Genomic DNA, 26835 nt, shown 5'->3' with positions numbered 1-26835 from the left:
GTTAGAGAAATAGTTAATGGTCGTACATTAACTATCGAGAAATTAAGAAAAGGTTGGTTGTTTATCGCGTGCATGACAACTATAACTAATCTATTAATAAATGTGAAATTATCTGTGAATCAATGATCAGTGCATGAATCATTTCTGAAGTGTACCATTAGCTAGAGTTCTCCCAATTATTTCTTTTAATTAATTATTTACTGTATTTGATTTATTTAATTCATTAGCATTTAATCCTAAACCCCTCATTTATCTTGACTTGAAAGGAAATAAATTTCTCCCCAATCCCTGAGAAGACGACCATACTTGCCACTGTCTACTAGTTAGTGAATTTAGTCAGATAATTAATTCGGGTATATCGGATTAAGCAAACTCTTCGGGAACAGGGTGAATCAAGTAACCCATTGCACACCTAAAGTCCCTGCTCCAGTACCTAAAATTGATTATTGATTATTTTTTGTGGTAGTTAGGTTTTATTTATTATTATTGCGCAGGTTCGGCACCTATCAATTTTTGGCACCGTTACCGGGGACTGGAGTTTGAATTATTTGTTTCTTTTTTAATTCAGTTTCTTCTTCTCGCACAGGTGAATTGATATATGACCCTGAGGTTGAGAAGGCAGCGTGTAGGCGAAAACAAGAGACCAAGAGATGAAAAGAAAGGCAAGTAGATTCACCAGCCTATATGCATTACATTCCAAACTCTGGCTGAGAATACCTCATTCGAGCTGAAATCGGAGTTGATTCAACTCTTACCCTCGTTCCACCGTCTGGTGAAGAACCCTACAAACACGTCAAGGAGTTCGAAATGGTTTGTTCTAGCATGAAACCTCTGGGGGTCATTGAAGAGCAAATTAGACTTAGAGCTTTCCCTTTCTCTCTCAAGGATGCAGCTAAAGATTGGCTATACTATCTACCCGCAGGTAGTATTACCACATGGGCACAGTTGAAAAAGAAGTTCTTAGAAAAATTCTTCCCTGCATCCCGGGCTGCGAGTTTGAGGATAGAGATATGCAATATTAAGCAGTACCCCAGGGAATCCTTGTATGACTATTGGGAAAGGTTCAATAAGTTATGCATTAGATACCCGCAATATCAAATTAGTGAACAATTATTGATCCAGTACTTCTATGAAGGGCTCCAGGCATCTGATAGGAGTATCATGGACGCTGCGAGTGGATGAGCTCTTGCAAATAAGATACCAAAGGAAGCATGGGACCTTATTGAATCAATGGCAGAAAAGTCGCAGCAATTTGGCTTCCGTGAGAGCAACCCCACCCGTAGGGTCAAAGAGATAGAGACGTCATCCATTCAACAGCAACTGTCGGAGTTGACGTTTTTTGTTTGGCAATTAGCCATGGGGAATACGCAGAGAGCAAAGGTCTGTGAAATCTGCACAAGCATGGACCACTGTACAGACACATGTCCTCTTTTGCAAAAGGATGGGGCTGAACAGGTGAACATGGCCGAAGGCGTGCCTACGTTTCGCAGGCAGTATGACCCATATTCCAGCACGTACAATCCGGATTGGAGAGACCATCCCAATTTTAGTTATGGGAACAGGCCACAGAATTCATTTTCACACCGCCCACCAGGATTTTAGCAACCGTCGCAACCAAAGCCTCAACCCTCGTCCTCCAATTTAGGAAGCTCTTTGAAGGATATTATCAAGAGTCTGGCCACGACGACTATTCATCTCCAGCAAGAAACTAAATCCTTAATCACGAATATTGCTCAACTCCAACAAGAAACTAGATCCTTAACCACGAGCACTACTCAGTTCCAGTAGGACACCAGAGCAGGCATGAAAGATATGGAGACTCGAATGAGCCAAATGGCAACGGCCATTAATCGCATGGAGTCCCACATTTATGAAAAATTGCCATCGCAACCCGAGGCAAATCCCAAGAATGTAAGTGCCATGACACTGAGGAGTGGCAAGGAAGTGGAGGGACCTAAAGTGGAAAATCTGAAAAGCAAAAATGAGGAGGAGATAGAAAAGGAGATTGAAGAGGAAAGGTGCATTTGCGAAGACCCTAAGGTAACATTCACTCCTTCATCCCCTATTAAATCTACTTTACCTTCTTTTTCTTGTAGGTTGGAAAAGACAAAGAAGGCAGAGAAGAAAAAAGAGCTTTTGGATGTGTTTCGAAAAGTGGAGATCAATATCCCATTATTGGATGCAATCAAACAGATACCGAAGTACGCCAAATTTTTTAAGGATCTGTGCACTCACAAAAGGAAGTTAAGAGGTGACAAAAAAGTGGCGGTGGAAGAAAATGTGTCGGCTGTACTCCAAAGAAAACTCCCTTCCAAGTGTGGAGACCCAGGTATGTTCGCCGTTCCATATAAAATAGGAGATACCCCAATTAGGAAAGCGATGTTGGATTTAGGGGAGTCGGTTAATGTCATGCCTAAAACTATTTATGCCTCTTTAAATCTTGGGTCATTAAAAGGCACAAGTATTATAATCCAACTAGCAGACCGTACCAACACTTATTCAGAGAGGTTAGTTGAAGATGTTTTGGTACAGGTCAATGAGTTAGTCTTTCCTGCAGATTTCTATGTCTTAGACATGGGGGATGAAAGGTCATTAAGTCCGTCCCCTATTTTGTTAGGTAGGCCATTTTTAAGCACTGTTAGGACAAAAATAGATGTGAATGAGGGTACTTTGTCAATGAAATTTGAAGGAGAAATTGTGAATTTTAATATTTTTTATGCGATGAATTACCCGGATGAGGCTAACTCTATTTTGCTTTGAGTGTTATTGAGCCCCTTGTACAAAAAACGTTTGAATTGGATGGGGAGGATGCACTGGTACTGATTTTGGCCAAACATCTTGAGTTGGGAGCAGCGCTTGATATAGAAATAAATGATGAGTTATACCGTGCGGTTGAAGCTCTGCATTCGCTTCCACCAATTTTTTCGAGGTATGAGCTTACTTCTCTCTTTGTACCAGAAATTTAGACGAAATTGTTGTCTTATGTTGTACAGGCACCCGAGTTGGAGTTTAAGTCTCTCCCAAAGCATTTAAAGTATGCATTTCTCAGAGACAAGGAGACACTATCGGTGATAATTTCTGCACACCTGTCACCAAGTCAAGAAAACAACCTGATTTGTCTTCTTAGAGATTATAAGGAGGCGATTGGGTGGAGCATAGCAGACATCAAAGAAATTAACCCATCCTTATGCATGCATCGGATACGACTTGAAGATGATGCAAAGCCGGTAAGACAGGTGCAGCGGAGATTGAATTCACTAATGATGGAGGTAGTTAAAAAGGAGATACTAAAACTCCTGGAAGTGGTAATCATGTTCGTCATTTCAGACAGTCCATGGGTGATTCCAGTTTAAGTAGTCCCGAAAAAGGCGGGAGTAACTATAGAAGAGAACCAGGAGGGCGAGATGGTCCCAGTGAGAAAACCCACAGGTTGGCGTCAGTGCATTGACTCTTGGTGACTGAATGCTGTGACAAAAAATGACCACTTCCCTCTCCCTTTTATTGATCAGATGATAGAGAGGTTGGCTGGTCGTGTCTATTACTGTTTTCTTGATGATTTTTCAGGGTATTTTCAGATCGCGATAGCACCGGAGGATCAAGAGAAAACTACATTCACCTGCCCGTTTGGTACGTTTGCCTACCGGAGGATGCCTTTCAACCTCTGCAATGCTCCAACAACCTTCCAAAGGTACATGGTAAGTATATTCTCCGAATATGTAGAAAAGATTATTGAGATGTTTATGGATGATTTTAGCGTATATGGGAATAGTTTTAAGGAATGCCTTAATAATTTAGTTTTAATTTTGAAAAGATGCATAGAAACAAACTTCGTCCTTAATTGGCAAAAATGTCATTTTATGGTATGAGTATGGTATTGTTTTAGGACATGTAGTGTCGGTTAGGAGAGTAGAGGTAGATAAAGCAAATGTCAACCTTATTTCTATTTTACCTTACCCCGTAAGTGTACGGAAAGTGCACTCCTTTTTGGGTCATGCAGGGTTCTATAGGAGATTCATCAAAGATTTTTCAAAAATTAGAGCACCCTTGTTCAAATTGCTGCAAAAGGACACGACATTTGATTTCACCAATGAGTGTAAGGCGGCATTTGACAAATTGAAGGAGTCATTGATATCACCGCCCATCATTCAAACCCCAAATCGGAGCCTCCCATTCGAAATTATGTGTGACGCAAGCGACTACGCAGTGGAAGCAGTGTTGGGGCAAAGAATTGGCAGGGTGGTACATGCAATCTACTATGCATCAAAGGTGTTGAACGGAACTCAGCTTAACTACTCTACAACAAAAAAAGAATTACTAACTGTTATTTTTGCATTAGAAAAATTTAGACCTTATTTATTAGGTGCAAAAGTAATAGTTTTCTCTGATCATGCAGCCTTGAGGTACTTGATGACTAAGAAGGATGCAAAACCAAGGCTCATCAGATGGATCCTGCTCCTGCAAGAGTTCAACTAGGAGATTAAAGATAAAAATGGGGTAGAGAACTTGGTTGTTGATCACTTGAACTGATTGTTTGCACATAAGGAGGAGTAGCCATTGAGAGAGACATTTCCAGAGGAGCAGCTACTTGCTGTTGATTCGTCTGCACCTTGGTATGCTGACATCGTAAATTTCTTAGTAACTAACCAATTGCCTGCAGGGTGGCCAAAGGTTAGGAGAGACAAGTTGAAAAGTGATGCCAAATACTACATTTGGGATGACCCCTACCTTTGGAGATAATGTTCGGATCAAGTGCTAAGAAAGTGTGTAAGTGCAAGTGAATTCCACTCTATTTTAAATTTTTGTCATTCGTTTGCATGTGGAGGGCATTTTGGGCCTAAGCGAATGTACGCGATAAAATTTTAAATCTGTAGAAACAAGAAATATACACAACAAACATGTGATATATAAATTGAAGAAAAATATGTGAGTACAATCTCTGGGGTTTTCTCGAATTCGTAGAGAGTTTCCCTCGATTCTCCTCCTCGAACGCCAATCCAAGGGTTTCGCAGCTTGTTCTTGGATCCACCACCGATTCCTTCAAATCTCGATATAGAAGATTTGAAGAACTTTAAAAGATATTCGAAGACTCAAGTCTTGATATATGGGAGATTTAGAGAGATTGAAGATCCGGACCTTTGTAACTTGGAGCTTTAATGCTTTGAGCGTATGAGATGTCTCTTGATGTCTCTGTGTATGTCCTTGATTTGGTTGAGAGACCCCTATTTATAGTTGTAGCAAGAAGTAGAGGTTGAAAACCTGTGTACCACTTTACTTGTCTTGCAAGACGTGCAGTCATATTAGGACTGTGCCAGTCAAATATTATCTCTTCATTTTATATTTATCAATAAAGAGATAAGTAATTTCTCGATTGGCCAAACTCGTGGGGACACGTGACATGGCGCCGTTTGACTGGACAAGCTATTGCAGTATATAAGAAATATACATGGACTAAATAACTCTAAATATTATCTCTTTAATAAAAAATAAATATTTAGGTATTTATCCAATAGACATGTGATATGATATGATTTGGTTGGTGGAGATATCCCTGCAATTTGAATTGATTTGGAATACCTCACCTTGACACGTGGCAAAATATAATTGGCTATTTAATAACCAATCTTTCCAAGTGTACATGCCATATGGCAATATCCAATTGGATAAAAATAAGCCATAAAAATAATTTATAGACCAATGGTAACTTTAAGAATTAATTAAAATCCCATTGTCTACAAATGCCCCCTCGAAACTTGTTCGCGAATGCTGAAGACTGAAGCAAGATTTGAACGGACAAGTTTCGGCATTTTCCTTTTTTTAATTTGAGCACCGTCGGAATATTAATTCAAGTAAAGTCCATTCAATGCCGTGGCTTTACTCAAAACTTTGCAATTCAAATATCAATTCATGGACTTTATTCAAAACTTTGCGATACCGTGGCTTTACTCAAAGTTTTGCAATTCAAATATCAATTCACTAACTTTGTTCAAAGCTTTGCATTGCCGTGGCTTTTGAATTGGCCATAAGATGGCCATGTGGGGCGCCACTAATCCATGCAAATCATAGTGCTATGAATCCTCAGGGTCAAGGCAAATCATGCCAAAGCTTCAAGTCCACAGCTATGCATGCACTATTAGGCAAATTTCGGTGGTTTCAATTCCCAAGGTCAGCCATCCCATGCAATATTCTCAAGTCGGTGACTCGTATAAATCTCCTTTTACTTGTAGGAATTTGAGATTTACGCACACAAGAATTCTTTCCCTTGCAAGGTTCGGACAACCTCCCGAAGCTACCATTTGCATTCTTGGTGAGCTATACAACCTTGTTGCCGAATCAAATCAGAAAACTTGAATGGAAGTCCAATACAAAGTGTGTTAACATTTGTTGAGATCCGCTCCAAATTTTTTTTTTTTTTTTTTAGCATTCACGAACTGGTTTTGGTTTTTTTTTTTCACTTGGCTTGAATGTCATAGGAGCAAGAGCTTCAATTTTTAAAAGATCAATTCACTTTCTTTAGCCTCATATCCACCGTCCCAGCAATGTGCTTATTATTCCCAAGCCGAACCAGAAGCCAAGTAGAGTTTCAAATTCATTAGAAGTCTGTGGGATACGCATAGTCCAATCTTGATTAACCAATCTGGAAAGTCCCAAAGCCAGATTCACGTCGGTCTTATAATCAAATTTGAGCTCGTCTTACGGATTCCTTGAGTTGAAGAACTCAACTCTCCCTGAGTTCCTAAGCTTTGTGGAGATAACTCTTGTGAGGTAAAGCACTTAAGTAAGAAGCCGACCACAAAAGGATTCAATATCCGACTAGGAATCATATAGGTGATTCACATAGAACTCCATCTCGTAGGTGATTAATCAAACATTTGCCATGTGTGCACCTTGTATACAAACACCTTTTCATCGGCCTAGAAAGTTTCCAACTCCAATTATAAGACAAGTACCTTGTTCCTTGATCAATCATGAATTCCACCGCTTCACAAGGTTCAAGGTCCGAACCAGTCAGCCCTTTGTCGAAATTCCAGGATTTGTATCCTTGATGAACTTAAATGTTTGAGTTCCTTTTTTTTTGTGATAAGGCCAAAGCTTGAAGAGTAACCCAACACAATTTTTCAAGGAATTAATCAGCCTATAGAAGTTGGTTGTGAAAATAATTCCTTCCGAGGCCAACATGAATTGAAGCCTTACCGTATGACATAATAAACTGGTCTTTTCTAGAAGCAAGCTCCCGAGACCAGCTTAGCATTCACTTCCCAGCATGATAGACGAATTAATTGCTAGGAACCCTTAGAGCAGAGATACTCCTTAAACGATTGAAGCGGACTAGGAAACTAATTGTACTTGGACTCAACTTTCTCCCGAATTTGTAGTAGAGATTCGTTCTATAAATTCTCAGGTCTGAAGCCGTGAACTTGCTCAAAGAAAAATTTTCTTTCCTTTTGTTGTGATTCACGAAGATTATTGCCAGGAGTCGCCGCTGCTACATCTTTATCTGCTGCTACCGCTACTCATTGTCTACTAGTTTGCCCCACTTTGTTGTCCTCTTGAAAGGTAATCACCACTTTTGCCGAGACAGTTCGCGAACTAGCTGACTCGGAGGTACATACACCATGCTCCGTATACTTTTCTTCCTTTGCATTTTTTTTTTGCAAGATACTAAGCATCACATGCATCCTTGTTTTTACGAAGCTTCCCACCGCAGGGCTTGATTAGTGTATTATGGCTGTCAATCATGTTTTAATGCGAATACTCGGTGATGCACTATGAACAATCATGCTTTAGAGTAGGAATATTTGACGATTGATTCTACCAAATTGGTGCCACCCACTATTCACATCCTACCGATACTGTTTATTTGACACCTAAGATTTTACTTTCCAGTACTTAATTGCTAAAAGGAACCTCGGCAATAAATTTTGTGCGTTTATTTTGATGCATCCTTGATGTCTCGAATGTGATTGGCACTTGTAATTCATATGTATACTTGTAGTGAGTTTTAAACTTGTAGCATTGCATCGGCTCGCATCACAAGATAGCCTGGCCATTTGATTCATCTATTAGGACAATACCAAAATATGATATTTGAGCCCTTTCTCTCTCTTTTTTTTTTTTTTGCTCATCTATTAGGATGATACCAAATATGATATTTGAGCAATTTTTTTTCCTTATTTTTGCTAGAACTCCGACATTAATTGTTTTTTTTCTTTTTACACCAGTCCATATCAATATCTCAACTTTACCAACTTTTTCCCCTGTAGATAACCCACCTCGTGCCTGAAAAAGAGGTTGAAACAATTTCAGGGATTTGAAGAAAGACACCAATTAGGTAATTTAATTCCCAAAATTCTGTAAGACGTTCCCTTCATCATCTAATACTTTTTTTTACAAAATTTCAGCAAATATGCAAATTAAGGACTACGTCACGCTATTGCCACATATTTCATTGACGGACGAACGAGGTGGATCTCAATTAAAGAGCTTGTCACTACATGTTCATAAACCAGCAATCTGCTCATTTGCTGAGTCTTTCATCCTCCTTGAAGGATGCTTTCATCTCGAAGGTTGGACTAGCAAGTGGACTAAGAAAGTGGTGTCACCCTCGACTTTCTCCACTACATCGAGAGAAGAAGAAGTGGTTGTATTAAACTCGTCACTTCACAATGGAGATCCAGAAATAGCCAAATTCACGCTTCCGTTGACAAAACTACATGAAAAATCCCTTCGTCCTTCTTTGGCGAGGCGTGCTTCACTTCTCATTATTGGGAATGGGTCGAGGACGTTCTCGGAAGGTATAAAGAGGTACTCACACGTACTGGCGTATTTGAAGCTGTCTACATGTCGAGATACTCCTACGACCGCTGTGAAAATATCTTGCGAGCTTTCTTCAAATATTGGTGTCCCTCGACAAATACACTTCATACGCCCGTTGGGGAGTTGTCCATCACGTTTTGGGATCTTTATCCACTTGGTGGCCTTTCAATTGATGGCTCGTTCTTTGATGAAGTTGATCCTTCGGCACAGGAGCTTCTCACTCGTGACAAAGAAGGGAAGCCACTTCTCCCTGAGAGTTGCAGGCACTTCTTTTTCGCCTACTACCACATTTGGACGAATGACCAAGGGGTATGGATGAAAGACTGGATTCACTTCTGGTTCAAAGGAGAGGCTAGGTATAGAGCTCCTCCGAGTAGGGCAAATAGAAGAAAGACCACATCTAAACTGAAAATGACTTACAACCCTTCTGGAAGCGTAGAGCCATACAACCTTGTTGATACGAAGGACTTCAACGTCCCTTTCGACACACTGGATATCCCAGGGCTCTTAAGAAAGGAAACCTATATTGCGGCATTCATAGCGTGTTGAATTTGCAAGTTCCTTTTGCCAAGCAAAAAGGTCGATCGTATTCGCCTAAGTGTCTTCAAAGTTGCATGCTTAATGGTCACAGGGAAAAGATTTTGTCTTGCAATTCCCGTTCTTGCAAGCATATATCATGGGTTGAGGGAGATCGTCCACGCCCCTAATCTTAGAGAATGTGGGGTAACTTTTCCAATCTATTACTTCTATGCTTGGATTGGCCAATATTTCGATGTATATTATGAAAACAATCAAGTGAGTAGCCACCACGGGCGCATGACAAGATTTAGTGGTAAGAAAATGACAATATTTTATGGCCGATTAGAAGCTGAGGAAATCTTCAAAGAAATGAATCTTTTGATACTTCCCAAATTGTGTTGGACTAAGAATGAAGAAAATGTGTTGATCGACGATGGATCCTTATCATCAAGACTTACGAGCTACTTCATTAGTCAACGCTCTTGCCATTTAACTCTACGTAAGGACAATACTTTCATTATTGAAAAATATAATCCTTACAGATTTAGCAGACAATTCGGCTTCTATCAGGACATTCCCAACAACTTGAAAGAGATCACTCATACTTATACTTTGGATGAGACTATTCAACTATGGGATTCCTCAGTTCGTATGCAGACGCGATCTCGGATGGCTATACCCACGCACAGGAAGCATCCATTGATCAGAAAAGACTATGACGCCTGGTGGTCGACTCGGTCAAATAGTGTCTCTTCAACTTCCTTTAAATTCACCGTTAAGATTCCTCAGCAATCATCGAACAAGGGTAAGGTTACCTCCGTCAACGAGTTAGTGCATCATAATGGAGCTATAGAGATTGTAACGGGTCTTACCTCATCCACCTTGCAGAAGAACAAAATTATTAGCAGTCCCTCGAAAAATATTGTCACAAAAAATAAGTCTTCCAAGGATTATCGACAAGCCATCAAAGAGGCGCAACCAGTGATTCCAGTAAAGAAGACGCCGCCCAAAGTTTCAAAATTCTTATCGGTGACCCGCACAGAAGAAGTTGTCGAAATTGAAACGGTGGACGATCGTGATTCTATCGAGACTATAGAAAAGGAAGGGATTCAAGTTCGGGACATCGGATCTACCCAAGGAGGACCCCATTCGTTGGCGAGCGGTAGTAGTAGTCAAGACAGTCACTGGAACCGATCAAAGAAGAGAACATCTTCTGATTTGGAGGAGGTTTCCTTTACACCACCGTCGGTTGGAGTGTCGCCACTTAAAGTAATCATCTCGCTATTTTTTTCCTTTTTTTTGTAACTTTTTTTCTTTTCAACCCTTGTTTCTTGAATTCCGTCAAGAAAATGTTGGTAACAATTCTCCACTTGAACTCGAAGCTGATGATATAATTCCAAACAACAAAAGTAACGAAATAGCTATCAGTACTCCCAAACAATTTGACCCCAACGGAGGTACTTCGTCATTGCGTAAGAAGGAGTTAACTGGTTCGCACGAGATCCGAAAGAGACCTAAACCAGCACTGGTTTCAGAATTTCACGGGCAAAAATTGATCCAAACGCATCGAATGAAATACTTGCAAAGTTTGTGGATAAATTTTCGCGGATAGATTCTTGACACTCCTATTGAGCAGATCTCTTCTTTAAAAGAGTGTGCAGAAGAAATCATTACAGAAATCACAAGAACGGATCCTACCAATGGTCTCTCTTTAAAGGACTTCTTGATAGAATTGTTTGCCAAAGCGAATGCATATGATGTTTTGGCATCTTCGTCATGAAAAAAGATGAGTAAAGAAACACATGCAGAACTCCTTTCCAAAGCGATCGCCCAACTCGGGTGAGTTAAGGCGAATGAAAAAGAACTAACTCGTCATCTGCAAAGTCTTGAAGAAAAGTTGCAGTCTATTGAAGACAGAAAGGAAGTTTTGCAACAGGAACTTATCAATTTGGAGAAACAAGGTCTGGAAATCAGCTCAACTATCGATCAAAAGCATGAAACTTTCAAAGAGATCCAGACTGAAATAACTCGGGCACATGATGAGCTTTTTTCTATTGAAAGTACCAGCATCTTGACTGATGACGCAGTGAAAGAACTTGAAAACATGAAATCTGCACTTGAATCATGCAAAATAGCTGTAGTGGATTACAAATTTGACATTTAGACTTTTCACCATGTTTTTTTTCTGAATTTTTTTTCTTTTTTTTCCTTCTTTTTTTTCCTGTAATGAATTTTTTTATGAATAAAATGCTTTTCATTTCTTATCTCTTATTTTTTTAATTTTTTTTAAAAAAAAAGAACTTCTAAATTTAGCATTTTATCTTCAAAGAAAAAGAAGAGACTTTTTTTTTGCAAGGAAAAAGGGTTTGATTTAGGAGGTGTAACTGAACTTAGAAGTTACCCTCCAAACTGCCTACGTATCCCAACAAGAGAATCAAGTCACACGTAGTTCCTGCCGTTCACATTTTAACCCCATGCGGATCAGGAGTATCTATTTATTTATCACCTTAGACTTGATGGAGTGTTTCAGCAGTTTAACCACATACTACACTACTGTGGTCGCCATCCATAGTTTTAACTCATGCGGGCCAGGACCATCTCATTTAGGAGTAAACTTTCTTTGTCTGCTATAAGTGAGAATGATCGGTCTCCGAACAGCGAGTACTAACTCTCCAATCTTGAAAGAGCGTGGCCGGACATGCTTATTAAATGCTTTTGAAAGGCGGGTTTGATAGCACTCAATTCGTTGTTGAACTTTCAATCTCTTTTCGTCGAGTGCTTCTAACTCCTCAAGGCGAAGACGAACATTATCTTCTTCACTGAACCCTTCTTGACTCGCAATACTTAGCGAAGGTATTTGACACTCAAGTGGAAGAACAGTTTCAACACCGTAAACAAGCGCGTATGGGGTTGCTTGTATGGGAGTTCGAAAAGTAGTTATGTATGCCCAAAGTGCTTCTCCAATTCGAAGTTACCAATCCCTTTTCGATTTATCCATGATTTTCTTCAACAGATTACATAAGATCTTGTTGAATGTTTCAGCGAGTCCATTTGCGGCAGCGTAGTACATGGACGAATTGTATTATTTGAAATTAAACTTTTCGCAAAATTTGTTCATTGCTACATTGCAAAAAGACTTGCCATTATCGGTGATGATATAATGTGGGACCCCATATTGATAAATGATGTGCGAGCGAATAAAATCAACTACATTCTCCTTTTTGACCTCTTTTAGTGGAACCGCTTCGACCCACTTTGAGGAATAATCCGTTGCCGCCAAAATGAAAATGTATCCTCCAGAAGATTTTGGGAGCGGTCCAACTATATCCAAACCCCAAGTATCGAACGGCCAAGAAGCCACAGTTGGATGCAATGGTTCAGGAGGTTGACAGATGAAATTGCCATGAAATTGACAAGTTTGACATCTTCTAGCAAAATTGATACAGTTTTTTACCATCGTTGGCCAGTAGTATCTCATTCTCTTAATGCGGAAGTATAATTTTGGGCCAGATTGGTGAGCACCACATACCCCAGAATGAGCTTGCTCCATTGCTTGCATGGTTTCATCTTCTCCAAGACATCGTAGAAATACCCCATCGAATGATTTTCGATAAAGCGTCCCTTTGTAGTAAATGAAATGTGGCGCTCGACGATGTATATCAACCATTTTCTTGAGATCTTCTGATAACTTTCCATGATTAAGATAATCAATGATGAGGTGACGCCAATCCTCCTTTTCGATCTCATGGACAAAAATATGATAATTATTTTTTTCCTCACCATCATCTTCTTCATCAAACATCGGAGATATGACCCAATTTTGACATATTGAAATTTGATTTTGATAAGAAGGTAGAGTGATCATGGACGTCAACCTTGCCAAAGAGTCAGCTTGTTGGTTGAAATTCCTAGGGATATGTTCTATAGTGACATTATCTAAATATTCTATGAGTTGTCTTATATACTTATAATATGGGATCAATTCAGGTTTTTTGACATCATAAATACCAAGAAGTTGATTTACCACTAATTTGGAATCACCATAGACCCTAAGATGTAACTGCTTCATGTCTACGGCCGTTTCCAGACCGAGAATCAATACCTGATATTCGGCCACATTGTTTGAACACCGACGTGTTAAAGTAAGAGAGTATGGCAATATATCTGATTCAGGAGTATAAAAGATAACTCCTGCACCAGCTCCATCACAGTGCGCGACTTCATCGAAATATATCGACCACGGGAATTCGACCATAAACACTTTTTCATCGGGGAGTTCATCAGTCAACTCCCACTCGGCAGGTATAGGATGATCGGCTACAAAGTCTGCCAATATTTGTCCTTTGACAGCCTTCGCAGGTACATAAATAATTTCAAATTGTTGAAACTGGAAGTACCATCTCATGAGCCGATCAGATAGTACAGGTTTTGCTATGACATATTTAATGAAATTAGACTTAGATATGAGTCGAATAGTGTGTGTTTGAAAATAATGTTTCAACTTCTGAATGACAAATATAAGTGCCAAACACAATTTCTTGATGGGTGAGTAATTCAACTCATTAGATGTCATCATCCGACTCAAGTAATACAGTGCATTCTCCTTACCTTCATCGTTTTCTTGAGCAAGTAAGGCCCCAACTGACCGTTCTTGAGCGAAAATATAGAGAATCAATGGTTTTCCTGGAATGGACGCAGCTAACACTGGGGGATTTATGAGGTGCATTTTGATACTTGTAAAAGCATTCCTACACTATTCATCCCATTCGAAGGGCACCCCTTTCTTCATCAGTCGACTAAAGGGTTGGCATCGTCCGACCAAATTAGAGATAAACCTCCGGATATATGCCAACTTCCCTTGAAAGCTCTTCAATTCATGAATATTTCGCGGTTCAGGCATGTTCACAATGGCATCAATTTTAGATCAATCGACCACTATTCTCCGTTGATGAACGATGAAATCGAGAAACTTGCCAGAAGTGACTTCGAATGCGTACTTCAAAGGATTCATTTTCAGTTGGTATTTCCGAAGGCGTTGAAAAACTCTTTGAAGGTCTTGAATATGATCCTCTCGCTTCTTTGATTTCACCACAAGGTCATCAACGTAGCACTCCACATCCCTATGGAGCATATCATCAAAAATTCTTTGCATTACCCTTTGATATGTTGTTCCAGCATTTTTCAAGCCAAACGGCATCATTTTATAGCAATAAATTTTCTTGCGGGTGTGAAAGGCAGTGAGTTCCTCATTCTCGGGCGGCATGCATATTTGATTGTAGCCAGACGATCCATCGAGAAAAGATAGTGTTTCATGCCCGGTTGTAGCATCTACAGTCAATTCTGTGATGGGGAGCGAAAAATCATCTTTGGGGCAAGCCTCATTTAAGTCTCGAAAATTAACACAAATTCGGATTTGCCCATTCTTCTTCTTCACAGGGACAATGCTTGAAATCCAGTTGGATATTTCACTTCCCGTATGAACCCAGTTTCAATCAATCTATTTATCTCATTTTCTATCAGAGGAATCAATTCGGGTAGAAAGCGCCTTTGAGCTTGCTTGACAGGTTTTATTCATCGCTTGACAGACAAATTATGAACGGCGATCCTTGGATCCAAACCATGCATTTCTGAGTAATTCCAGGCAAAGACGTCCCTGAATTCGAGCAGCAAATCAACATACTCTTTCTCTTCTTCAAGAGTCATACAAGAGCTTATGTAAATTGGGCGAGGATCGTCGCTTGTGCCAAGGTTAATCTCCTTTAGCACATCGACTGTATTTTTTACCCCTTGTTCAAGTTCAGGGGGAGCGTCATTCGCATCTTATTCTTTTTTTTCGGAATCACTGATCGTAATATGATGACAGGAAGGCATACTTTCTTGACCTTGTTCTTAAAAAATGGTTTCAATTCTTACATTGAATAAGTCTCCATAGTGCATGAAGAAATTCGAGACTCACTTTCTTGGTCCGTTCTTTTTTATTGGAGTAAGACTTTCTTCCTTGACAACTTGATACTCTTGTTTTTTACTGCCTAATCTTTCATAGACGGGCGGTTTTAAATTTTTCGGCTGCAGGCCAAGTCTGTCAAACACAGAAGTACCCTTTAACTTATTTCCCAACTTATCGAACACAGATCTCTTTCAACTTGTGACCTCCATTTCTTCGTTCACATAGTTAGAATTTGCTCTTTTGATCATTATACGCACTGGAGAAGGCGGTTGATAACCAAGACCCATCGATGAATTTTCAACATTATAGCCTTTTTCTTTCAATATTCTCTGTGTATGTGTTAATCCATAAGTTTTCTCGCCAGTCACCTCAAGAGGGAGTTTGCCCAATGCATGCTTCTCATTTGGGTCATAACCGGCCTTAGCAATAAGTCTATATGCGTTTGGATCAAAATCTTTTTGAATCCGATTAGTTGGTAGTGAGTAGTGTTCTACTGCCGGTTCTTTTTTGGGACGAACAAATCCTTACAAGCTCGCTTTCTCACTTTTAACAGGCTCTATTTTGGTGAGCGGAATATTTAATGTATCATTCTTGATAAAAGAAAACTGGCCTTCTCCTCTCTTTGATCTTGAAATATACCACAAAATGGGTATTTTGGAATTTTGACTTTCTTCCTTTACTGATTTTTTTCTTTTTGCTTCTTTCTGAAGGTAAAATTTGGCATCGGCAAAGTGAGCCTCGATCTCAGTGAAAGGTTTATCATCGGTAACAACCTTCTTAACTATACCGTCTCGATAATATTTGAAACATTGATGTAGAGTAGACGGTATAATTTCATTCTCGTGAATCCAGGGTCGTCCCAAGAGCATATTATAAGAGGTTTTGGCTTCAATGATATGAAATAACGCACTTAAAGACAACTCACCAATGAACAATTCAAGCCTTATGAGACCAATTGCTCTTTGTCCCCCTTGGTTAAATCCTTGGATCATGAGACGGCTCTGGGAGAGTTCATCGCTTGAGATTCCTAGTTCTTTCATAGCACGTACGGACATAATATTGACAGCAGATCCCCCATCAATGAATATCCGATTCATCTTCTGTTCTCGGACATGCGCACTAACAAACAAAGGTCGATTGTGGGTCTTGAACTCAATAGTTAAATCGTCATAAAAAAAAATGATAGTCGTTGCACAATTCACTGGTGGTTTATCATCGATTTTAAGTTTTTCCTCAAATTTAGTGCCAATTTATGTGATTTGAGGATTTTCAGCTTTGACGACATTACAAGAAGTGGAATTATCAGTATCGTCACTTAAATACCCATTGGGTATAAATTCTCTCAGTGTCACGGGCTGTCGAATCTCTTGAAAGAGCTGAAAATCTGAAGGAATTGGCGTTGTGGCCACTCCTTTTTGTTTCTTTATTGCATTTCGTTGTTTCATTGCCACTTTAGGCTTTGTCGAACGAATGCTTTTCAAAAATATGTACTTCTTTATTTTTGGTTTGCAAGTCCTCTTTCGAGTGACTAAAGTCCATCCTTCGTTGTCATCTTCAATAACGTCTTCAATTGAGGATTTTTCAAGCTCCTTAGACAAAGCACTGCTTGATATGGATAAACTTTCATCGAACAACACACAGACCCAAACATTATTGTTACTTGGATTGCCGATGCTTTATCTTCCTCGAGAAGGATTTTCCCATGACGGACCAATTCCATAATTTTGTCTTTAAAGACAAAATATTTAGTGAGAAGGTGGCCAATCAAGCGATGATGATAACAATAATTTGGATCATTGACTTGACTGGCTTCTTCTAGGCGCTTCATGTAGGGAAGTTCAAGAAGTTTCTTCTTGAAAAGATCATCAAACATCCTTTGTAAGTTAGACTCAAGGAAAGGGTACTCTTTTTCTTGCATCTCTTTTAAAGTAGGTCTTCTTACTGACCTATTTTGGGAGGAATCCAACTTCTCAATGACCTTTCGGCTCACTTTGGTAGCAATTTTCATGGGGATTGTGTTTATTACCATTGACTCCTTATTACTGAGTTTTGAAGGAAGTTTGCCCTCTTTTTTGTTTTCTTGTCTTTTATTGCTTTGACGAGGCGGCTGCACTCACGGAGCTTGAATAGGAAGCCCATCAGTTGCATTACCTTCGATACTTAACTCCATATCATGAGTACGAGTAACTAATTTTTCAAATGTATTTGGACGTATACCCTGTAGAATGTAATTTAAGCTCCAATGCATTTCTCGGATGCACATTTCTATGGCAGAGGGTTTAGATAGTCTGTCCTTGTAGTTGAGACTTAGACTTCTCTACCTATCAATGTAGTTGACCATAGGTTCATCCTTCCATTGGCGAGTGTTAGTCAACTCCAGCATACTGACAGTTCTTCTAGTACTGTAGAAGCGATTCAAGAATTCTTGCTCTAGCTGTTCCCAACTGTCGATAGACCCCGGAGTGAGATCAGTGTACCAATCAAACGCGTTGCCTTTCAAGGATCGGACAAACTGTTTGACTAGCAGGTCGCCATATGTGAGGACCCGCAAATTTCTTATGTTTTTCCTCAAAAATGCCTTTTATTTGAAAATTATTATTTATTAAAGCCTCCTACCCAATTATTCCACAATAAGTGCAGATAAACCTAGAAAGTAGGGCTTCACTCTTCGTTTTCAAGATTGGAGCAAATTAGGGTTTTCACAATTTTCCGCCGGATGAATTTTCGGTATGGAGCAAGGATCAAATTTGGTGATTAAAAGTGACTTTTAAGTGGGAAATAATATGTGATTAGGAGCAATGATATAAAGTTAGTGAATGGGAAGTAAAAACCCTAGTACGTGTGTTTTTAAGAAAAACGGCGCGAATCGGCGGGTCCCGCGCACTACCGATTCAACGCACCAATTGACCACCACTTTCTTACCATACAAGTTTATTGATATTTGAGTAAAATATCCTCTTAATTGTCAGCTTGTTTGACCGAAAATTAGAGGCTAGAAATAGCAAGGAAAGAAAGAGAAAAATGAAAGGTGGAGGTGGCGACACTTGTCGCCATCCTAGAGTTTCTTGGCCAAGTGAGTAACTAACCTTCTTAAACCAATTTTCTGCACTTTCCCTTCATTATTTCTGCTCCATAGCCGACCAAAGAGAGAGAGAAAAGAGAGAACAAGAACAACTTTCTTCTTCTTGAATCTTAGCAATCCAAGTGACAAATCAAATTTCCAAACCGGTTAAAGTGCTAATTGTGAGTTGGGAAGCTAGAGGAACTAGAAATTTTCAAAGGAAGTGGAGTATCACTCTTCCAAGCTTTGTTTTTGAGGTACTAAATCTGATCATGGTCCTTGATCTTTTAAATCTTGCTTTAAGATGTTATTTAGCTTAAGTTTTGGCTTGATTTCAAGATGCGCAAGTAGTTGTGATGATTATTGGATGAGATATGCAAGTTAGGGTTTAATAATTTTCTGCCTAAACTTGTTGTATAGTTAGTATATGTTGTATATAAGGTTATATAAGGGGCTTTGGTAGTGATTGGAACAAGAAATTTGAGAAAGTTTCATTGAAGACCAAAAATTCCAGAATCTGGAAAATTTGTTCCCCTTTCTGTCCGATTTTGTAGCCCTATGTTAGAGGCCGAATTGGCCTTGGCTTAAAACATGAAAGTTGTAGGGAATGACATTTTAGAAGTGCCTACAAAATTTCAGGTCAATCGGAGTAGCGTAGCATGAGAAAAGTTGAAATTACCCTTGCTGTCCTGTTTCTACCCGAACCTGAGAACTGCGACTGTAATTGGTTATTTTGGGTTGGAATGCTTCGGATTTGATTGTTGAGGTCTTCTGATGAAATATAGCCCTGTATCTTAGCTTTCGTATGGCTTTGGAATTACTTGATTTGAACTTCGGTAGCCTGTTTTATGATGTTTACGCCAGAATGCGTTTTGTGAATCTGTTATTGCGGTTTTGGTGTAGTATATTACATTTTTGACCTAGTTACACTCGAAACGAGATTGAGTGGTCTTCTTCAACATTGTAGCCCCTTAAGTCCTGAATATTCCTGTAAAATTTTAGGTCAAACGGATTAGTGTATCCTGAGTTATAGACAAAACACTCAGGCCTATTTTTGACATTAGTTTGTGCTGCGTTTTGAAGTTAGCCTCTGACCGTGCATTTTTCCGTTTTGATCCCGTATGAACTGGGTGCTGATCCCTTCATAAGCAATTTAGATCTTGGTCTCAACTTCAAAACGGTATAAAGTACGTCGAAATCCGAGTTCCGTAGCTCCTGTTATGACCAAAATAATATTGATCGTCAGAACTGCTTTGTATGTGGACAGTTCTGACGGGTACTTTGACACTCAAATTTCGTTCTGTTATGAGTGGATTCAGGTCTTGGCCAAAACATCAAAGTTTTAGCTTTATGTCTCATCTTTCTAATGCCTTTGGAATTTCCTGATTTTGATTTGTGAGCTGGGAGTTATGGTCCAGCGAACAACCCTGTTCGTCACCCTAAGACGTAAATTTCTGGTACTGTTTTCCACAATTTCGACCTGCTTCCATTCAGATCTAGATTAAAGTGTCTTCATGAGATTTGTAGCTCTTTCTCATAGCTTCGAAACGGTATCTTTCTCACTTTGATCCGACATTTCTAGCCTAATCTTTGATCAAAACGATTTAAAATGGCAGATTTGGCCGTTTCCTTTTGCCGTTCCGCGCACTTGCATGTGCCAATTTTGCCGTTTTCGTACTTGAGTGTGTCGGCTTTTGCCGTTTTGCTTGTTTTAAGTATGTTAGTAGCCGTTTGTGATATATTGTAACACAATCTTCTATTTCAGACGGTGGTGAGTTAGGTGGAGCCGGTAGGGCCTACTAGCTACTTTTCGCGACGTGAATTTTGTCCTTTTGTTATCCTTGTTCGTTGAGTAAGTATTCAGGCCGCTCTTGTGTGTTAGTTGCTTATGTGTTTCGATATATATGAAGAGGGTACCTAGGTGAGGGTGTACTTTATCGCACTCGATCTAAACCCTAACTTACGCATATATTTGTACATGGCTTGTGTATATGAGCAATTTCGGAACTAAAACCCTTGAGCTTGTGGCTCGGGGTGACTTTTGAGAAATTTTGTGAAGTTTGTGAAGTTTGTGAGTTTGGGGCCCGATCTCAATACCTAGATGGACTATTCGAGCCGGTTAGGACTTGGTCGAAGTCAGTCCAACCTGGATTGAGGTCACCAAGTTTGTGAATCCGGTTCACCGATTATGTGGACCAAGTTTGTGACCCGAGCTTGTGACTCAAGCTCAAGTTTGTGATTTCGTTCGCCCGGGCAAGTTTGTGAGGTGACTGGCCAGAGAGGGTGATAAGGTGTACGGTGGGAGAACAAGTGGAGTTCTACGGACCATTATTTGTGGTCGACGGAGTGTCGGCAGGAGATCATACATGACACATGAATTCGCTTTGGAGCCACCCGTATCCTTATTATGTGATGTTATTTTTCTGCTTTTGCTTTACTCTTACTGAGTAACTGTTGTTACGTGAGATTTACGCTTTTGCCCCTGTTTACTTACTAAGCATATAGATTACCCCTTTCCTTTTGTTTTCCTTAGCAGGGGGCCGACGCGGGGATCGCTCGGGAAGGTGTTTAGTGTTTCGATTATAGACGAGTGAACTTGTACTTGTTTTAGTTGACTAGTAAGATGTATATTTGAGTTTTATCTTGTAATTTATTTGAGGACTGTAGTGCTTGAGTGAGTCCCGGCGAGAGCTGGGCAGGCGGTCCGCCAAACCCTTTGGTACGCCCTAGGGGGAGGTGGGGCCGTCACACCATAGGTTCCAGCATTATTGCAGGTTTCGACAAAATGGGCAACATGTTGTTTTGGATTATCTTTCCCATCGAACTGTTGAAACTTTCATGCTCTTGGTGCTCCTTAGGGTTCGCATGGCTTCCTTCATGAGCGTGATCTTTTTGAGTGAGTAGTTGAGCGATAAGAGCATCTTGGTCCTTGATGTGTTTCATCATGATTTCCATCATTTTGGACATGTTCGAAACTTGTTCTTCAAGATTTAAAGTGTTTGTCATCATAGCAGGCATTACAGCAGAAAAAGCAGCAGAATCTTCAATAGAAAATCTTGATTAAAGAGTTTCATGTGAAGGGGTTGATCCAGTGCTTGATGAATCATCATCATGCTTAGAAAATTTGGATTCAGATCCAAATTCGAGCATGGCAAGAGCCTTCTCAATTGAGACAGGGACGTCTTGGATTCCCATCGTGGAAGAATAGCTCATTGGTGATGTTGAATCGAAGACGGGAGTTGGCGCCGATGGAGCTTCCATGCTACTTTGGGTGGAAGTTCTCGTCATACTACTTGTCACAGGACCAATAGCGCGAGTATTAGTGGCAACATGTGCAGTTTCCTGAATAGGTTTGACATTAGTAGCGTTAGAATGAGCAGTCATGAACTTGTTGTTCTTTGGTGCCATTGGTGATATATGTAGTTGAATATTCGAGGAGAAGAGATAGAAGACAGAGATGGTCTCACCGGACATGCCAAATATTTGTACGCTATAAAATTTCAAATCAGCAGAAACAAAAAATATACACGATAAATATGTGATATATAAATTTAAGAAAAATATGTGAGTACAATCTTTGGGGTTTTCTCGAACTCGTAGAGAGTTTTCCTCGATTCTCCTCCTCGAACGCCAATCCAAGGGCTTCGCAGCTTGTTCTTGGATCCATCACCGATTCCTTCAAATCTTGATATAGAAGATTTGAAAAATTTTAGAAGATATTCGAAAACTCAAGTCTTGATATATGGGAGACTTGAAGAGGTTGAAGATCTGGACCTTCGTAGTTTGGAGCTTCAATGCTTTGAGCGTATGAGATGCCTCTTGGTGTCTCTGTGTATGTCCTTGATTTGGTTGAAAGACTCCTATTTATAACTGTAGCAAGAGATAGAGGTTGAAAACTTGTGTATCACTTTACTTGTCTTGCAAGACGCGCAGTTATATTAGGACTGTGCCAGTCAAATATTATCTCTTCATTTTATATTTATCAATAAAGAGATAAGTAATTTCTCGATTGACCAAACTCGTGGGGACACGTGACGTGGCGCCGTTTGACTGGATAAACGATTGCAGTATATAAGAAATATACATGGACTAAACAACTCTAAATATTATCTTTTCAATAAGAAATAAATATTTAGGTATTTATCCAATAGACATGTGATATGATATGATTTGGTTGGTGGAGATTTCCCTGCAATTTGAATTGATTTGGAACACCTCATCTTGACACGTGGCAAAATATAATTGACTATTTAATAACCAATCTTTCTAAGTATACATGCCATATGGCAATATCCAATTGAATAAGAATAAGCCATAAAAATAATTTATAGACCAATGGTAACTTTAAGAATTAATTAAAATCCCATTGTCTACAGCGAACAGCTCGCAAGGTGTTGGAGAGTAACTTTTATTGGCCCATCCTTTTTAAAGATTCTTATTTGTTTTGCAAATCTTTTGATAAGTGTCAAAGAGTAGGAAATATTTTTCGTAGGGACCAAATGTTTCAAACCCCCAATGTTGTTTGTTAAAATTTTTTATGTTTGGGGGATAGATTTCATGGGTCCTTTTCTCTCGTCTTTTGGTTTCCTATACATCTTACTTGCGGTTGATTATGTCTTTAAATGGGTGGAAGCCAAAGCCACCCGTACTAACGATTCTAGAGTAGTTGCAGAGTTTCTAAAATCTGACATTTTAGTCCGTTTTGGGATGCCGAGAGCTGTGGTAAGTGATAGAGGAACACATTTTTGTAATAAGACTATTATTGCCCCGTTTCGAAAATACAGCATACTCCATAAAGTGTCCACACCGTATCACCCGCAGACAAATGGTCAAGCCGAAGTGTTGAACAGGGAGGTCAAATCAATATTGGAGAAGATGGTGCGCCCCAATAGAAAGGATTGGAGGTTGAAATTAGAAGATGCACTATGGACGTATCGCACCGCGTATAAGACGCCGATTGGGATGTTCCCGTACAGACTAGTCTTCGGTAAGGCTTGTCATCTTCCTGTGAAGTTTGAACACAAGGCGTTCTGGGCGGTAAACCAGTACAACTTTAACCTTATAGAAGCAGGGGTCCAGAGAAAATTGCAATTACAAGAATTGAAAGAAATTAAGAATGAGACATACGAGAATGCCACTATTTATAAGGAGAAGAGCAAAATCTTTCATGATCAACAAGTCTTAAGGAAATCATTTGTAGTGGGGCAAAAAGTTCTCTTGTACCACTCGAGACTTAAACTTTTTTTTGGTAAGTTGCGTTCTCATTGTATTGGTCCATTTGTCATTTCTAATATGTTTCATTATGGTGCAGTGGAGATCCAAAGTTTAAAGACGGGAAGAATTTTGTGGTGAACGGCCATCGTCTCAAACCTTATTATGAAGGATTCTCTATTGAGGAAATCAAACTCATACACCTCAAAGATCCAATTTATCTTACTTGAGGGTTCCGACCATGTCTAACCAAAGATGTTAAAGAAAGACGCTACTTGGGAGGCAACCCAAGGTTATTTGTTTTAGTTTTCGTATGTTTTTGGAGTTTTTATTAAGTGTTGGTATCAATTAATAGTTTATTGTTTCGTGGCAGAAAGATGGCAGTTAGACGTACCCACACTAAATGGTCACGCCTAGAAAAGGAAGTTTGAAGGCGACTGTCAGAAGACTCCAAAATAGTTAAGGAAACAAAAATTCACGTCCGCGGTTAGAAGACTCTATAGCAGTTAGGCGTGTCCACGCCAGGTGGTCACGCTTAAGAATAAAAAAATTTCGATAGATGGTCAGAAGACTAGTAGTTAGTTAGGCATGCCCACGCCTAGTACAGGGGTTCTTTGTTAAAAAAAAAAGCGTGAAAAGATGAAATTGCCCTTGAAAAAAAACCACCCCATGATTGACCTACTTCTCTTCTTCTTTCTTTTTCTTCTTTTTCTTTCTTTCTTCTTCTTCTTTTTCTTTCTTTCTTCTTCTTCTTCTTTCCTTTCACCTTGCCTGCCGCCGCACCACGCCATAGCCAAGGTTCGCCGTCGCCTTCGTCCCTGTCTGCCGCCTCACTCTCCTTCACTCTCAATCGCCGCTTCAATATCCATCGCTGTCCGCCATTGGCGCCGCCGTCGCTTCACACTTGATACGTGCGCCGTCCCGTCAAGATGCGCCACCAGCGCTCACATCGCGCAGTCAGCAGGCCACGCAAACGCCCCTGCTGCGCATCAACCCGGCTGCCCGCTCGTGAGCTGCGCGCGTCTTCAGCTCGCCCATCGCTCGACCCAGCAGTTGTGCAACCTAGCGTGCGACCCCGTTCCCGCGATCCAAAGCGCATGCAGCTCGCGCGTCCTCTACGCACGACCCAGCAGCAAGTCAGCGGCATCAGCGCCCACAGCGCGCGACCCCCGTGCGCACGCCAGCCCACCTAGCAACGTCCCCAGCGCGAGCCCGCACGCTTCAATCCCTGGCATCAAGCCTGCATGTGCGCTTCTTCAACCCCTGGCATCAAGCCTGCTATTTATCAAGTTTTTAACATTTAACCAATATATAAGCAATTATCACCAAAAGAGTTCAAATATAGCTTTAATCTTCTCAAAACATACCAAAAGTTCATGCTAAACTTTTACAAAATGCACGTTAAATATTCACTTATCAAATTCCCCCATACTTGAATCACTGTTTGCCCTCAAGCAATTTCACACATAACTTACCACAATGATTCAAGAGATAAAACAATATATATACATTTGTCAAATTTAATTCCTCAAAACTTAGAAACCAATCATTGTGCCATTACTCAAATTACACTAAATACTCATAATATTCAATTAAATAAAAATAATTAAGCTTTAATTTCAACAAATTCAACTCAATCTCTCATTCTATTCTAATTTCACAAATAAGTAAATCACATAGTTAATTCTATGGCTTTCCTCATCCCATGACCATTAAAACTTAACAGTTGAGAGGGATTTATTCACACTTCATTTTACTTAAATAGTGAAAACGCCTTTTTACGCGAAAATCAACACTTTTAGGCGAAAATTTCCGGTTACTCAACATTTCACTTATTCAAATTGTTAAACATACTCTTAATTTCAATACCTTTTTACGCGAATGTCGATATTTGTAAATGCCAACTCCCGGTTACTTAGTATGTGAATCATTGAAGTAGAAAAATAATATCAATATATATATGTATATATTTTTTTCTCTTTTTTTTTGAAATTTTCTTTTCCCTCTAAGTATAATTAAAGGAAGAACTGGTCTTGTCTTGACTATATCAATTACTTACTTATAAAATTAAGTAAAAATGAGAAATATCATTACACATGCAAAATTCTAAGCATAATTTTTCTTATTTAACCGAATATGCTTTCTAAAATGTAAAAATCCTAATTGCATAATGACTAATTTCAGGCAAAATGAGGACTAAACCTTCCCAAAATACATATAATATCTTATTCAATGGAAGAATTAGGTACTTAAAATTGAACATTTTGACCATTAAATTGAAATATTGAAAAATATTTTAGAAAAATTTTGACAGATTTTCCCCATAAAAATGGACAAAACTCCCTGCCAACAATCTCAATTTCAAGAAAATTAACCTCATGACAATATTTTCAAATATAATTCCAATATTTTTAAGTCATAGACAACTAAAATCATGCATTTCAAGATACAATCATCCATAAGATAAAGTAATCCCTCCCCCACACTTAAATTTAACAATGTCCTCATTGTAAGGAAGGTAATAAAAACTGAAACTTCCCTCAAAATAAGTGGTGATTCAATTTGAAGCCATTAATCCTCACGATCATCCAAATTCTGTGCAAAATGAAACCAAAAGTACGAAAAAACATAAGTAGCACAAGATGATCGAAATCGAAAGGAAAACTACAAATTTTAACGTAACACAGTAAAAGAAAAATAAAGAAACAATGAAAATGAAGATCTTCATAGCTGCTCGGAACGAGGGTCTACGGCCTACTCAACTCCATGAGGACCATGTGATGTACCAATATTACCCTCCTCATGGTGAGACGGCGGAATAGGTGACCGGCGGATATGAAAATGATTCTCGATCGCACGAAGACGGCGATCATGTCTGTCGAGTCGCTCTGTCATCACCTGCTCCGTCTGGTCAATGCGCTCGACGACTCGTGTCTCCATACAGCAAATGGCATTGAGGAGCTCTTGCCACTTGGAGAGCGGTGGAAGAGGTGGTTGCGGAATGGGAGGAGGAAGAGTCTGTTGTGCCTCCGTCTCTTGAGTTTCAGCTTGTGGTTCAGTGTGAGGTGGAGGCTGAGCGGAAGTCGATGCTTCTCCAGTATCCCGAACCAGAGCAGCTCCAAAATCCGTAAGGATACTCAAATCTTTGAGTATCGAGGCACTGACCTCCTCGACAGACCTAGTGATGATAGCTCGCTCGGTTCTAAGAGGAATTTTGAACTTCTCAAAAATGAGGGATAGCAGTCGAGGGAACCCAAAGCAAGTTTCGCCGACCCTCATGCGA

At 39.7% G+C, this 26835-nt stretch overlaps 2 protein-coding genes across 2 annotated transcripts; both read left to right on the top strand.

Moving 5' to 3' along the window:
• Positions 1 to 1803: 1803 nt before the first annotated feature.
• Positions 1804 to 4473, top strand: LOC140012753 (uncharacterized). Its single transcript, XM_072061049.1, has 7 exons — positions 1804 to 2018; positions 2097 to 2329; positions 2456 to 2697; positions 2994 to 3227; positions 3332 to 3429; positions 3565 to 3695; positions 3998 to 4473. Exons 1-7 carry the CDS (start codon positions 1804 to 1806, stop codon positions 4471 to 4473), a joined length of 1629 nt encoding a protein of 542 aa, XP_071917150.1.
• Positions 4474 to 22898: 18425 nt separating this feature from the next.
• On the top strand, positions 22899 to 23782 carry LOC113704737 (uncharacterized). Its single transcript, XM_027226610.1, has 3 exons — positions 22899 to 23063; positions 23163 to 23560; positions 23653 to 23782. Exons 1-3 carry the CDS (start codon positions 22899 to 22901, stop codon positions 23780 to 23782), a joined length of 693 nt encoding a protein of 230 aa, XP_027082411.1.
• Positions 23783 to 26835: the final 3053 nt, after the last annotated feature.

The sequence above is a fragment of the Coffea arabica genome, chromosome 8e (genome assembly GCF_036785885.1).
Source record: "Coffea arabica cultivar ET-39 chromosome 8e, Coffea Arabica ET-39 HiFi, whole genome shotgun sequence".
In the NCBI taxonomy this organism is placed as follows: Eukaryota; Viridiplantae; Streptophyta; class Magnoliopsida; order Gentianales; family Rubiaceae; genus Coffea; species Coffea arabica.
This window is presented reverse-complemented; position numbering and strand designations above follow the sequence as displayed.